We start from the raw sequence: 13,819 nt of genomic DNA on the forward strand, positions 1-13,819 counted from the left end.
ATAAAGCCAAACTCCATCACAAATGTTCCTTCTCTGTCCGCGCTTTGCTCCAACCAAATAACGGGCTGCCAAATAGCTTGTCATTGAATATTTTATTTGCAAATGAAGTATTAATAACTCAGAGTCCGTAAAAATATACAATTTTTTACTTGTAGAGGGACATATTTACAAGAATGGATCATCTTCGAAATGAACAAACCAGTTTACAAAACTCAAAGTGTGTGCAACAGCAAAACAAAACCATGAGTAACTTTCTTTCAGTCTCGCACTTTTAGGAAAATTCAGCCCTAAGTTCGCACATTCACAGGCAAAAAATGAAAAAATCCTCAAGATGGCAGAGGAAAGCACAGTTAATGTTAATAAAAAAAATCAACGTGAACCAAAAAAAAGACAAACTTTCAGAGAAGAGGGTGATAATAATATTTACATTTACATATTCAGCCGAATACAGGTATGAACACAGAAGCAAAGCATTCCCAATATCTGACCTGTAGGCCATAACATGCAATTCCTTTGCTTTTCCAATGGAAAATAATTCCCTTTTACACCCCTCAAAGTAACGCATACTGCTACAGTTTCCAAGAGGAGCCGAAGGAGCGATTTCAGACATCCAAAATGACTTTAATATCCATGTTGGGTAACAACGATCGGTTAAAAGGCTACATAGACAGTCAAGTACGTCTTTAAAATAGGAGTGTTGTCTCAAAAAACACACTATAGATGGGCCTTAACTGTTTCTCCAGCCGAAACGTTCAAAGCTGAATGTCCTCATGCATTGTGAGCACCACTTAGAATGCATTGGTGGCTCTATGGAAGAGTGAACACTGATGGTTTCTAAATGTCAGATCTTTAACAGTGTTGAAATAAAAGCCACCAAAGATTAATCGTCGGAGGAAATAGACAGATTGTTTTTGTTCGGAGGAAACGCGAGAGAGGCTCATAAAAATGTAAAAATGGTCCCTATGTATGACTGGATTGGCTAGAATGGTGTTCTCATTAGTATAGAGGCCAATCTTAGCTAGTTTTGGTGCTGTGATGTCCCAAAGAACTAATAAATCCAAAATAATCAATGGCTCTGTTCCAAAACCATCAGAGCTGCCTAAATAGGCAGCATTTTAAAGAATTTTCAAAAGAATGCAGCGTCACCTGAATCAATAAAGAGCAATGCACTGTTGCACTGTAATTTACCTAATTTAAAAATCCATCCAGGATGGCTTTAGATTGCTGTGTTTATTGATTATTCAAATTCAAATGATTTAACATTTGTGTTATGCATTATTAGGCCTACTTTAATTCGAATTATTAGATAAGAATCAACTTATACTGTATCTTAGTAACATGCTTGTAAAAAATCTGAGTTTGTCATTAGCATGCTGTGAAGTTAGCAGTACATCATAAGTTGCCTTTTCAGTTTAAATGCTGGTGTCAAGTAGGCAGTGGAGATGAAGGCAGTATTCCATGTATAGTTTTTATTTGTAAGTTCGTTAAAAAATTCCACCCAATAGGGTAGAGAGAGAGCAAAACAATACAACTTAAAAATCCAATACCTAAATTCATTAGGTAAAACAATGGGGCTATCTAATTCTGCTCCGAGAGGGTCACTGTCCTGCAAAGTTTAGATCCAAGTAGCTCCGACACACTTGGCTAGGATATTCTGGTAAAGTGGTGGTCAGCTCTGGTCCTGGAGGGCCACTATAATCCCAAAACACACAGAAAGTCTTCAGGAATATCGACAGGTGAGAGTTTAATTATAGTACGACAAAGTTGATTTGGACATCCTTGAGTTGTACTTGACCCATTTCAAGTGGGATTTAACCTGAGAATTTGTGGGTCAAGGGAGGAGGGAACACTAACACTAACGACTGTCCTTAGTGCACCTCATGAGATCAGTGGAGTTTACTCGAACAGCTCTCACGAGTTGACCTCCATTACACTCACCCCATAAACCTCTCTCCAATCAGGGTCTCGGCACCAATTTAACCCCTTTGGACTTACTTGACCCACTGTGGAGCAGGAACCGTTTTTTTTTGGAATAGGAAAGAGGTGCACTAACAAGGAAACTGAAGACCACAGCCTTTAGTACCTGTCAATATTTAACCACTCTTTTCCATCTCCCAGCACCAATTTACCCCTTCCGGATCTACTCGACCCACTCTGAGCAGGAACAAGTGATTTTGGAATAGGAAGCAGGTGGACCAACAAGGAAACTTAAGACCACAGTCTTTAGTGCAAGGGTGGGCAAACTCCGTCCTGGAAGGCCGGTTTCCTGCAGAGTTTAGCTACAATACTAACACCTGAACATGCTAATCAGTGTCTTCAAGATCACTTGAAATCTATAAGCAGGTGTGTGTGATTACAGTTGGAGCTAAACTGTGCAGGACACCGGCCCTCCAGGACCGAGTTTGCCAACCCCTGCTTTAGTGCCTTTCATTACCTCAATCCCATTAGGGTCACGGCACCAATTTAACCCCTCTGAATATACTTGACCCACTCTAAATAGGAACCAGTGATTTCGGAATAGGAAGCGTGTGGACTAACAAGGAAACTTAAGACCACAGCGTTTAGTGCCTGTCATTATTTAACTGCTCCCTTCTTTGCCCCTTCCCAAACATCACTCCCATCAGGGTCACGGCACCAGTTTAACCCCTCCGGATCTACTTGACCCACTCTGAGCAGGAACCAGTGATTTTGGAATAGGAAGTCGGTGGACTAACAAGGAAACTGAAAACCATAGCCTTTAGTGCCTGCCATTACCTCACTTCCATCAGGGTTATGGCACCAATTTAACCCCTCTGAATCTACTTGACCCACTCTGAGCAGGAACAAATGATTTCGGAATAGGAAGCGAGTGGACTAACAAGGAAACTAAAGACCACAGCCTTTAGTGCCTGTCATTATTTAACCGCACCCTTCCATCCCCCTTCCCAAACCTCACTCCCATCAGGATCACGGCACCAATCCAACCCCTTCGGATCTACTTGCCCCTTTCTGAGCAGGAACCAGTGATTTCAGAATAGGAAGCGGCTGCACTAACAAGGAAACTGAAGACCACAGCTTTTGGTTCCAATCCAACTCCTCTGGTTCTACTCGTAATAGGAATAGGATGTACTTAAAAAGATTCTAAAGATGATTGTGCTTTAGATGGGATCCACATCGGGTGAAATCACATACTGGTGGATCTTTTTAAACTAAAAATCACATTTGAGATTGGTCCCTACAGTTGAAATGGACATATTTGTGGTCCCAATCAGCTGAAAAGGCATTGGTTCAACCTTGAAAATATTGCTTACTTAAAACTCAGCACTTAGTAACACTGCTTGTAAAATTGCAAGTTCTGGAAGTAAAACTTTTTTGAAACTTCTAAACTGTTATAGACATACATGAGTCCCACTTCCAAGGTTGTTTCAAGAGTTCACACTTAGCTGATGATTGATAGTAAAAGCTAGTTTGGCATGCTGTCCCGGGAGAGAGCCCTGAGCTTATAAGATCCTTGAGCCCTGGGCTCCCTCCCGTTGCAAGGCGAGAGGGGAGTTTGAGCTCAGGTAGATCTCGATGACTCCCCTTCTTGCTTGTTGTAGCTAAGTGTCAGATATGTATACTGAAAGGTGTACTCAGAGGTTAGTTAATGTGTTTTGATTAATTATTTAGAGTGCTTGTTTTTGAACTGTGGGAGGAAACCGGAGGACCCGGGGAAAACCCACGCGACCACGGGGAGAACAAGCAAACTCCACACAGAAATGCCGTCTGGTTTGGAAAGGAATTAAACCAGGGGCATTCTTGCTGTGAGGCAACCGCGCTAATCGCTGGCCACCGTGACGCCCGTTTGAAAGGAGGGAAAGTAGGGTTGACGAAGATATTGAGATGAGAAAAGTCTGGTTATTTATAGTGAGTTAAGGATCATCTGATAGGATAATCAGTCATTAGCTAAAGTTGGAACAGCTGCGAATAATCATAAGCACGTGATCCTCTCGAAATTTGTTTATGAATAAACTTCACATAATAATATACAGTAATCAACATTTTAAGTGTTCAAAAAGTATTCCAAAACTGTCCAAAGACAAGAACTGGTGTTGTTCAATAGTTTTAGGATAAATTTGATAAAGGGTTTTAATCCACTTCAAATGTTGATAACTATGCTTTCATGAAAGCTATCAGCCCACATTCGTTTTTTTTTATTTTAACAGACCAGAAATTCTGATGAAAACTACATCTTACCACTTTTAAAAACATTTTTTAAATCAAGTTGAATAAAATAACTCAAGAACCAAGTTGGATGCTAACTTTTGAGTTAGCAACCTATATAGGAAGTAGACATCAAGGCAGCTCACTAGGATTTGGAACAGAGCAAATGTTTCAACACTAAAATGGGAAGAGTTACTGCCTATACAAAACGTGCCCAACTGGATGGGTTACATCTTAATCTCAGTTTGGAGGCAAGTGTAGTGAAGGGTTTGGACCCACAGAACTCTGCCTGTGTTCTCCTTACAATTCCCATCATTCACTCCCCACTCGTCGTGACAGCCCATCCATCACACTTACTGACAACACTTCACCCAACAACAACGCCTACACTGCCTTGTGGAGAATGTGGCTCTGGAGAGCGCCTCTCAAGTGTGCTTCTATTTATAAGGTCGTGTTAGACTGTGTACACTTGGGAAGAAGCGTATCGGTGTGTATCAAACACAATTGTTGGAGGAAGGTAACAGGAAGGCGGTGAATTGGCATAGGCAGCGCTCGGCTACATTACAGACTCAATCACAACTGCAACCCGATAAGAATGACGAACAAGGTTATTCTATATTGGCACGACATGAAGGGCGAAGCGTTGGGTAATTGAGTCATATACTTGCTTCCTTGCATCTTATGGCTTGTCCTCTCTTAAATAATTTCTTAAGGTCCATCAATGGCAGATATACAAGTAGCCATTAAGAAGGAAATGATTTTACTTATTAAAGGGAGCTTAGCGGGTCAGGGGCTACAGTGACCAATTATTACTCTCAGAAAATGCATAATACCTCATCTACATCTTTATTATGGCCTATAACCCCAATCTCAACCGATAACTTAAAGGATATTGTGTGCGTATATTTATCTGTATGTACAATATAAAACAGCATCATGACTACAGAGTGTACATTGTTTTGTGTGGCTGCGTTTGACCTGCCTCTTTGTGCCAGAAAGCTCTGCCTCCGCTGACGGGGGCCGTTTTACACATGACTTCCCTTTTTTTTTTTTTCGTCTGGTACACTGCGAAGAACCAAGGACAAAAGCAATCTCGGGGGAAGAATTCACTGTGAAGGCACACAAAACAGGCAACTTGTCCATTTCGAATTTCACAAATGCACCAAGCAAGGTCTTCCCAGGGGCTTTGAGACACCGCTAATGGAGAGGGTTTTGACAGCACTTGCTGGAGGAAGCTGCGGGGCGGCTGGCACAAAAAGGCAGCCATCTTGAGACAGCCTGTTGTTAGAGGGTCCTAGGAGAGTCCTCGGACGGTACCGTGGTGCATACATGAACTCAAATGGGAGTACGGCAAATCCGCACACGCATATTTCACTCGCGCTCTGTACAGAAGTCCCTGTTATAGCATTCCCTTTCGTTTACTTGTCCACAGTACTGTGAGATTATATTTGAAAGTTACTTGTGCATCATATGCTATTACGTAGTACCACTGGGTATCGTAGAAAAGAAGGAAAACAATAAAATAAAACCAACTACCGTTGACATACACATTCATAGTATTTGTGACAGATTTTGGCTTTAGTATCATTGGAAATACAGCTGTAATAAATATACCATGGTCGGTATGTAATACAAACTGAAACTGTCCATAAAGCGTTGAGGACGACATCTGAAACCAAACCGCAGACTTTCTGTCGAGGATGTAACACTCCCTGTATATACACAGAACTCACTGCAACAATTCATGTTCGTTGACACACTGGGAGAATTCACCAAGAATCAGTTGCATTCACCGATGGTGTTGTTTATTTCCATAGGTCACATTGGATTCGGTGGAATTATGCAAATCAGATTATAGTTTTGCATGAAACAATTACACTGAAAGATTTGCACTAATATACTGGGAAATTCAAAGCACCTGAAACAGCAATAACAGTGTGTTCACACTTAAAGTTCATTTCTCTTGGTTCATTTGGGGTGCTTTCACACTTGGTTCAATTGCCTGGACCGTACCCAAGTTCAATTGTCCCCCCTTGCCACCTTTCCGTTTGGTTTGTGTTCACACTGTCTTTTTTCCTTCTGACTCCCGGTACGCTTGCATCATCGAGCTGCTGTTTTGTTTACGGCTGTTGCTAGGTGACTGTCACGAAAGCAAATCGCCGAAATGGAAAGACGTCCCCACATCGCAACTATTCTGCTTTTACTTTTTTGGATTTGGACATATAGAAAGCGACTCGTTTCCACATTCAGAACATCACACAGTGTCTGCAGAAGCTGTTTTTAGAGGAGTCAAGAAATTATCACTGTGTTTGTTCCGCTTGTCACTAAGGTAAGACACACACACACACACACATATAGTTGAAGTCAGAATTATTAGCCCCCCTGAATTATTGGCGCCCCTGTTTATTTTTTTCCCAATTTTTGTTCTGTTCTGGGAAGATTGTTTCAGCACATTTCTAAGCATAATAGTTTTAAAAACTTATTTCTAATAACGGATTTATTTTATCTTTACCATGATGACAGTAAATAATAATTTACTAGATATTTTTCAAGACTCTTATATAAAGCTTAAAGTGATATTAAAAGGCTTAACTCATAATTTCTAGGGTAATTAGGCAAGTTATTGTATAACGAATGTTTGTTCTGTAGACTATCGAAAAAAATAGCTTAAAGGGGCTAATAATTTTGTCCCAAAAATGTTTTTTTTTTAAATTAATAACTGCTTTTATTCTAGCCGAAATAAAACAAATAAGACTTTCTCCAGAAGAAAAAATATTATCAGACATACTGTGAAAAATTTCATTGCTCTGTTAAAAATAATTTGGGAAATATATATAAAAAAGAAAATCAAAATCAAAAGGGGGATTATAATTCTGACTTCAACTGTATATGAATGTTATGAAAATGATTTGTTTGTTGTACAGTTGCCGGTTCACTTCCGTTATTTGGTACGATTGCATTCACATCAGAAGTGAACCGTACCAGAGTTCGCATGAACCGTACCCCAGACTGCCTCTTTCTTTTCTGCCTAAGTTCAGAAGACACGTTAACATTAGCTAAATGTACAGTACTATGATTTCAAACGGACCCGGGTGCAGAACAAAAGTGCTAGTGTGAAAGCATCCTTGGTCTAGAAAATATTACATTTGGTCCTGGTTTACTTGTTGAGTGTACTGTTCTTTTTAAAGACTAAACTTAATGAACATCTAAAGTAATGCTGTGGCTTAACAAGCTTGTTGTATGCGAATACATTTGATAATAGTAACTAACAAGGAGCTTATAAAATTTGTAAAGCAGTCAAAATATTGCAAGGAAAGTATCCGGTGCCTAGACTGCAGCTCTGCACAAGAAATTTGGCCAGAGGGGAAATGGTCGTGCCCAACTGAGCCTGGTTTCTCTCTAGATTTTTTTCCCTTCACTTTTGTGAATTAGTGAGGTTATGTTCCTCAGCACTGGCATGCTTGGTTTGGGACTTGTGGAGCTGGACACCGATGGATTTTCTCTAGTGTTTGGACTTTCAGCAGTGAAATTTAAACCACACTGAACTGAACTAAACTGAACTCTGTAAACTGGACTGACGCAGTTTCACTTTACTAGAACTTCTATGTTAAGCTGCTTTGACACAATGTACATCGTAAAAGAGCTATAGAAAGAAACATGAATTGAATATTCCTTGAAAGGAAAGTATTGCTCAAAGTAATGTGCTTCTGACACCTGTGTTAACAGTAATAGATTCCATTAAAACTATGTCGAGAAAACCAGGTATGCTGGAGAATGCTCACTTTTTGTGATGACATCGTTTGACATCCTGTTTATGGTTTGTTTGAATGCAGTGATTTGTTTGTGGTCCATATTGAGTTCCTATTTCAGATGAACCTCACCAGTGTTTATTCTGAAGTAGATTTGTGGGCTTGGTCTATTGTTTGGTGAGCACCACTGTTTAAATGGCAGCATTCATACTCATTCAATTGAACAGAACTGACTGAACAACGGCACCAAAATTTAAACCAAGCTGCCAAGTGTGAACACTCCAAAATGCACTTCAGAGCACATTGAAATATGCAGTTGAATTATTAGAATTATTAGCCCCCATTTATTAAGTTTTTTTTTCAACACATATCTAAACACAATAGTTTTAAAAACTCATCTCTAATAACTGATTTATTTATCTTTGCCATGATGACAGTAAATAATATTTGACTAGATCTTTTTCAAGACACTTCTATACAGCTTAAAGTGACATTTAAAGGCTTAACTAGGTTAATTAGGTTAACTAGGCAGGTTAGGGTAATTAGGCAAGTTATTATATAATGATGGTTTGTTCTGTCGACTGTCTAAAAAAATAGCTAGGGGCTAAAAATTTTGTCCTTAAAATGTAGATTAAAAAATTTAAAACTGCTTCTGTTCTAGCCAAAATAAAACAAATAAGACTTTCTCCAGAAGAAAAAACATTATCAGACATACTGTGAAAATTTCCTTGCCCTGTTAAACATCATTTGGGAAATATTTTAAAAAGAAGAAAATAATAAAAAATAAAAGGGGGCTAATAATTCTGACTTCAACTGTACAATAAGTCCTCCATCATTTGATGGAAAATTTCTTATGCGATGTTTCTTTTACTGTCCACTTATCGTGGGCGATAAAAGCAAACCACTGTGGCAGGCAGTGGCATTGATTTTTAATTAAAAGGTACAATAATTACCCTTATTTACAAATGAAAAAAGGGAGTTTGTGCAAAAACGAATGACAAGGATACCAATTAAACTGTATTACATGTAGTGTTTGACCAACAGAGCAATCATTCAGTGAATTCGCCCAACAGTGTGTTATATGACAACTCAACTATTAAAATCTTTCTGTGCTGCAACATCAAAGACACGTCAACCGCATGCTGGAAAGTCCATCGGGAGCCATTCATTTCAAAGTTTCCTTATTCGTGGTTTGTTAAGAAAGGCAATTAATATTGCCTTTGGGTTTTGGTGTATGAAGCATGTTCAGTGCTTTCACTGGTTTCCGGGGAAAAAATGCGAATGAGACGGGCTGTTCGTTTTTCCAGAGCCATCAACAGCAGGTTTTTAGATAATACCCTTCATTTCTCTTCGGTTGGTCGGTCCTTCCCTCGCCATCATGTTTCATAAACTCAGCCTGTCCTTGGTCCTTTAGCCTCTCTGATTCAATAAATAAATAAACTGCACTTGGGGAAATCTTTCCACCCCACCGCCCACAAAGCCTTCAAGTGTTCAAAAAAAGAGAAAGAAAAACAAAAAATAGGGGAAAAAAACACAAGGAGACCGAACCAAAGAATGAGAATGAAACATTCTTTAGCTCCTCTCTCCTCTTCAGCTTTATTTTTTGACCTTATAATACTTCAGAAGGGGGCAAGCACTTTGTAATTTCCCTTGTAAATACGGTATGCATTCAACATTTTTATATAAGTGATTTTATTAATTATGCTTTTACTTTATAGTGTTTTGTGTGTGTGTGTGTGTGTGTATTTGTTTTCCAATTGTAGTTGCATCTTTTGGAAGAGTCATTGTGTGTGTCTTGTACAGAAGCCCGCATCAGGCTGCGTTTCTTTACTCTCTACACTGTCTGAAAGGCCTTGCTTTGAGCAGGAACCATGACTCCCGGCGGGACACCTATGACCACCGGAGGAACAGGAGGTCTAAATTTTGGGGTGACGGGTGGTTCTGGGGTTTTGGGCACGACCTGTGTGTAGGCCGGGGGTGATTGTGGGAAGCCGTGGGGCTGTCCGTTCTCCTTGAGGGCGGCGACAGCGGGTGGCCGTGGTCTTTGGCCTCGGGGGACGCTGTTGTGCACCATGGACTGTGTTGAAGAAGCACCGGAGCGCGAGCTGCCAGAGCGAGATGATGACAAGGAGTTCGGTTTCACCAACTTGGCTTTAGGGGCTTCTGCATCCTCCCTACAGAAAGAAAGGAAAAGGAGTTGGTTTACTCTCAGATAGACAGACCTCAGACTGAGGGGTGAAGGTCTGGGTATGTTGGCTGCTTTAAATTGTCAAAGACTACCCACAATAATAAAATCGTTTACATTTCAGTAAACCAGGGGCATAGATTTAGGGTGGATGGAGGTGATTTAATCCATTTAAAATAAATAAATAAATAAAAATTGCACAGGCAACATTAACCTAGACCATAGAGAGCTAGACACACTGAAAGGGTTAAATTATGTTCTCTTCTTGAGTCCTCCCGCCCCCAAAACGCATATATGGGCATTTTGATTGGCTGTGCCTTTCCCTGCTATCATGTGAGAGGCTGTGGCTGCTCTCAGATACAAGCAGCGCCAAATGCAGTTAGAGTGTTTTCATCCCTTGCTGACTATGGTGTGTTGGGTGACACACAAGTAAGGAAGACTGCAGCAAAAAAGGTGGACATAAGGTCTTATTTTTTTGACGAAAGTTAAAGTCACATACCGTAAATGCAAGTTCACTACTGAATGAGTCTATCAAGATAATGCTGTTAATGTCGCAGTCTATCAGAAATAATATGCCCTGAAAACTAACTGCAGAATAAACAGCTAACGTTAAAGTAACGTATATGATCCCGGTCAGTTCTCCTAATCTCTCAGAGTAGTTAGCATGTCCAATTTCAGTTGAAACAATTTGTCAGAAAAAATAGAGCCTGTGTATAGGCATAATACTGATAAATGAGACATGTTATATTTGTACTATATTTAAACTCTCTTCTTCATCAGTTAAATCTTTATCATTAATAAACTTTTTTTTTTTAACATTACCCCATCAGACCTGTAGCCACCTTATTAAAAGGCGTGACTTTTGTTTCTGAAAAACTGAACCTTTTTGCAGTTATTTGTCTCATTTTCTATTTAATTATGAGGTATAAATATTGCATTTTAGTGACGTTTAAATAACTATTTTTTGCTGGATTATCTTGGCGGATGGTTATCACAACCACACTTTTTGATGTACCAAAAAATATTTCCAACTTTTTTGTCAAATTGCTTACTATAATATTTTTAAATGTTAATTTAATATAATAATAATAAAAACCCGCTATTAAAAAACACGACTGAATGTTTTGAATGGAAAGCTGTAATGTAGCCATGGCGGGATTAATTTTGGCGTGGCGCCCTGCCATGGAAGAATGAATGTAGTGGAAACCATGAAAATAATAATAATAATATTAATAATAATAATAATAATAATAATAATAATACAATTTTTGGTCTTTCGAACCACCCGATTCTCTAAAATCGGGCCTAAAACTCAATAGTCACTTAATTTAATTTGCACGAAAAGAGGATTAATTATTAATATATTTTAATAGCAGTATATATATATATATATATATATATATATATATATATATATATATATATATATATATATATATATATATATATATATATATATATATATATATATATGTGTGTATTTAATTCACTTGTCCCCACCAAGGTCAAGTGCAAACTTAAGTTAAAGTAATGAGGTATTTATTAAAATCTTTACCTTCAGAATTCAGAACTCTTTCCATTTGAGTAGAATTAACTTTCAGCCAATTTTGAGTTAACTACACTCATTTCATTCGATGAAGTTGACTGTTGGGTTTTACAGTGTGCAAGAAAGTTCAGTCACATTCGTATAAATGAAATCAAGATGAATTTGTGCTTCTGGCTACACATTTGCAATTAAAGATGAATGGAGAGACCTACTGTGATGCGACAGTCACAGTGTGCACAGGAATGGCCCCGTGTAGAGCTTAACTATGTTTGCGTGTGTGTGTGCATAATTCAGTGATACAGCCGTAGTTTGTGGCTGCATTATTCATGTGAGCACAAACAACAAAGTTCTGTCACCATACAGTAAGCCTAAATAACAGCTGTGTGATGTATTATGAAGACTGTCCTGAAGGCAGTATAGTGTGTCCCAATTCGTATACTTATCCTATACTTATGAATTTTTTGGTGAAGAAAAAGTAGATACTTTAAAGTGTGTAACAGGAGAGAATGCAAAATTTGGGACACACTAATTGGCCCTTCGCTAAGCCACACCCAAAAACCGCCAGACACCAATCGTGGCTTAGCAACTGTAGCTAGGTGCAGGAACTCTGTCAAGCTTTCGAGCGAGGGAAACAAGCCAAAGCGCTGTGCATATGGATTGTGCAAATCTGATATCCTTAAAGTTTAGACAGGGTGGTGGGTTTTTTCCCTTTTCAAAACCTAAAACCCAAGGGGAGAAATGCCAGCGTGGATCAAGCTCTGTGAGGGGCGCTAAAAGAGCGGGGTTAAGTTGGTTTTGTTTTGATTTTCCTGACACAGTCATAGACGGCAATAACTCACAAACCTCTTACCCTAAAAAGATCTAAACTGTGTTTCCTACAAAAATTGAACGAGCAGGTTATGTTTCACAGCTGTCTTTTTCTATTTGGTGATCGATAATATAAGCACTGCTCCGTTTAAGCTCTCGCCATAGTAGTCATACTAAAAGCAGTCTTATTTCCATCTGTTTCAAGCTACGGATATTTGAAATGACATATCAACAGAACAAAACCAAGATATGATCACAATCTAAGCACTTGCCATCAATATACTTCACCCGCAGCTCTTTTTCAGTCATTTATATCCCTCATGTCCATGTCACATGCTACAATTCACTGAAGTTTTCATCGGTCTTTTGGGGATTTAGGGTGCTTTCACACCTAGACTTTTGTTTGGGAACCTGTCTCGTTCACCCAGTTAGCGCGGTTAGTTTGGCATATGTGAATCCAGCAATCACGCTCGGATCCGCGCCAAAACAATCAATCCGAGATCGCCTGAATGAGGTGGTCTTGAAACAAACTCTGGAGCGGATCGATTGTAGTGAGAAAGCGATACGATCAGAGCCCGGCTATATCACAGTGTTCTATGGATACAGTATGTAATAGGCATACGGCTATATGAAGAGAGAATTATTAGTAGGGCGGGAGGTCATTCCAGACATCCCAAGTCTCCCGGAAGTCTCCCGCAAATGCACAGAGATACGAATGGAAGCGCAATGGGTGCGCAAACGAATGGTAATCTCGCGCAAATTGCTCGTCTCCCTCCCGATCCTCAAATATGTCGCACACCTTTCTCACTCCTCTGCACCGCATCCCTCCTCGCTCTTCAGACACGTCGCACGCACCCTGTCAAATACCATTTCGGGTTGTTCAAATTGCTAATTGCTGGTCCACAAAGCGAAACCTATGCTTATTGGTTGAGAGAGAGCGAGTTTGAACCAATCTGGGCATGGAGGAGGGACAATTGATCAATGCATCATGTCTGGTTTGTAACGAGACACAAGCCACGAGCTTTCCTTTGTCAAAATGTGAGGACGTAACCACACTTCATCACGTCCGTGAATGTAATGTTTTACAGCGATGGAAAGCTGAGACTCTCTTCTTTATGCCAATCTTTGAATTGTAGGGATCGGGTCGTCAGCGGATCAAAAGTTATTAAACATTTAAGAACAATACTTATTTTAATTTTAATAAATACTTACTTTATTTCATTGTTTCGGTCTTTAAGGGTTAACACACATAGTAACCATTGATATATGGCTGAATAATAAGACATTTAAATGTTGATTTCAATAATTTATTAATAATTTACTAACTCATTCTGAATGATCCTAAAAACC

At 39.3% G+C, this 13,819-nt stretch overlaps 2 protein-coding genes across 2 annotated transcripts in view; both read right to left on the minus strand.

Annotated features, from left to right (window-relative positions):
• gramd1bb (GRAM domain containing 1Bb) overlaps positions 1-13,819 on the minus strand; it is a 242,619-nt gene that overhangs the window by 220,599 nt on the left and 8,201 nt on the right. The window lies entirely within an intron of this gene.
• The window catches only part of clmpb (CXADR like membrane protein b), a 155,320-nt gene continuing 141,574 nt past the window's right edge, over positions 74-13,819 (minus strand). The window contains exon 7 of the mRNA XM_073929724.1: positions 74-10,105. Within this exon, the coding sequence (XP_073785825.1) occupies positions 9,766-10,105 (340 nt within the window). The 3' untranslated portion in view covers positions 74-9,765. The remainder of the gene's footprint in view (positions 10,106-13,819) is intronic.

The sequence above is a fragment of the Danio rerio genome, chromosome 18, assembly GCF_049306965.1.
Source record: "Danio rerio strain Tuebingen ecotype United States chromosome 18, GRCz12tu, whole genome shotgun sequence".
Lineage (NCBI taxonomy): Eukaryota > Metazoa > Chordata > Actinopteri > Cypriniformes > Danionidae > Danio > Danio rerio.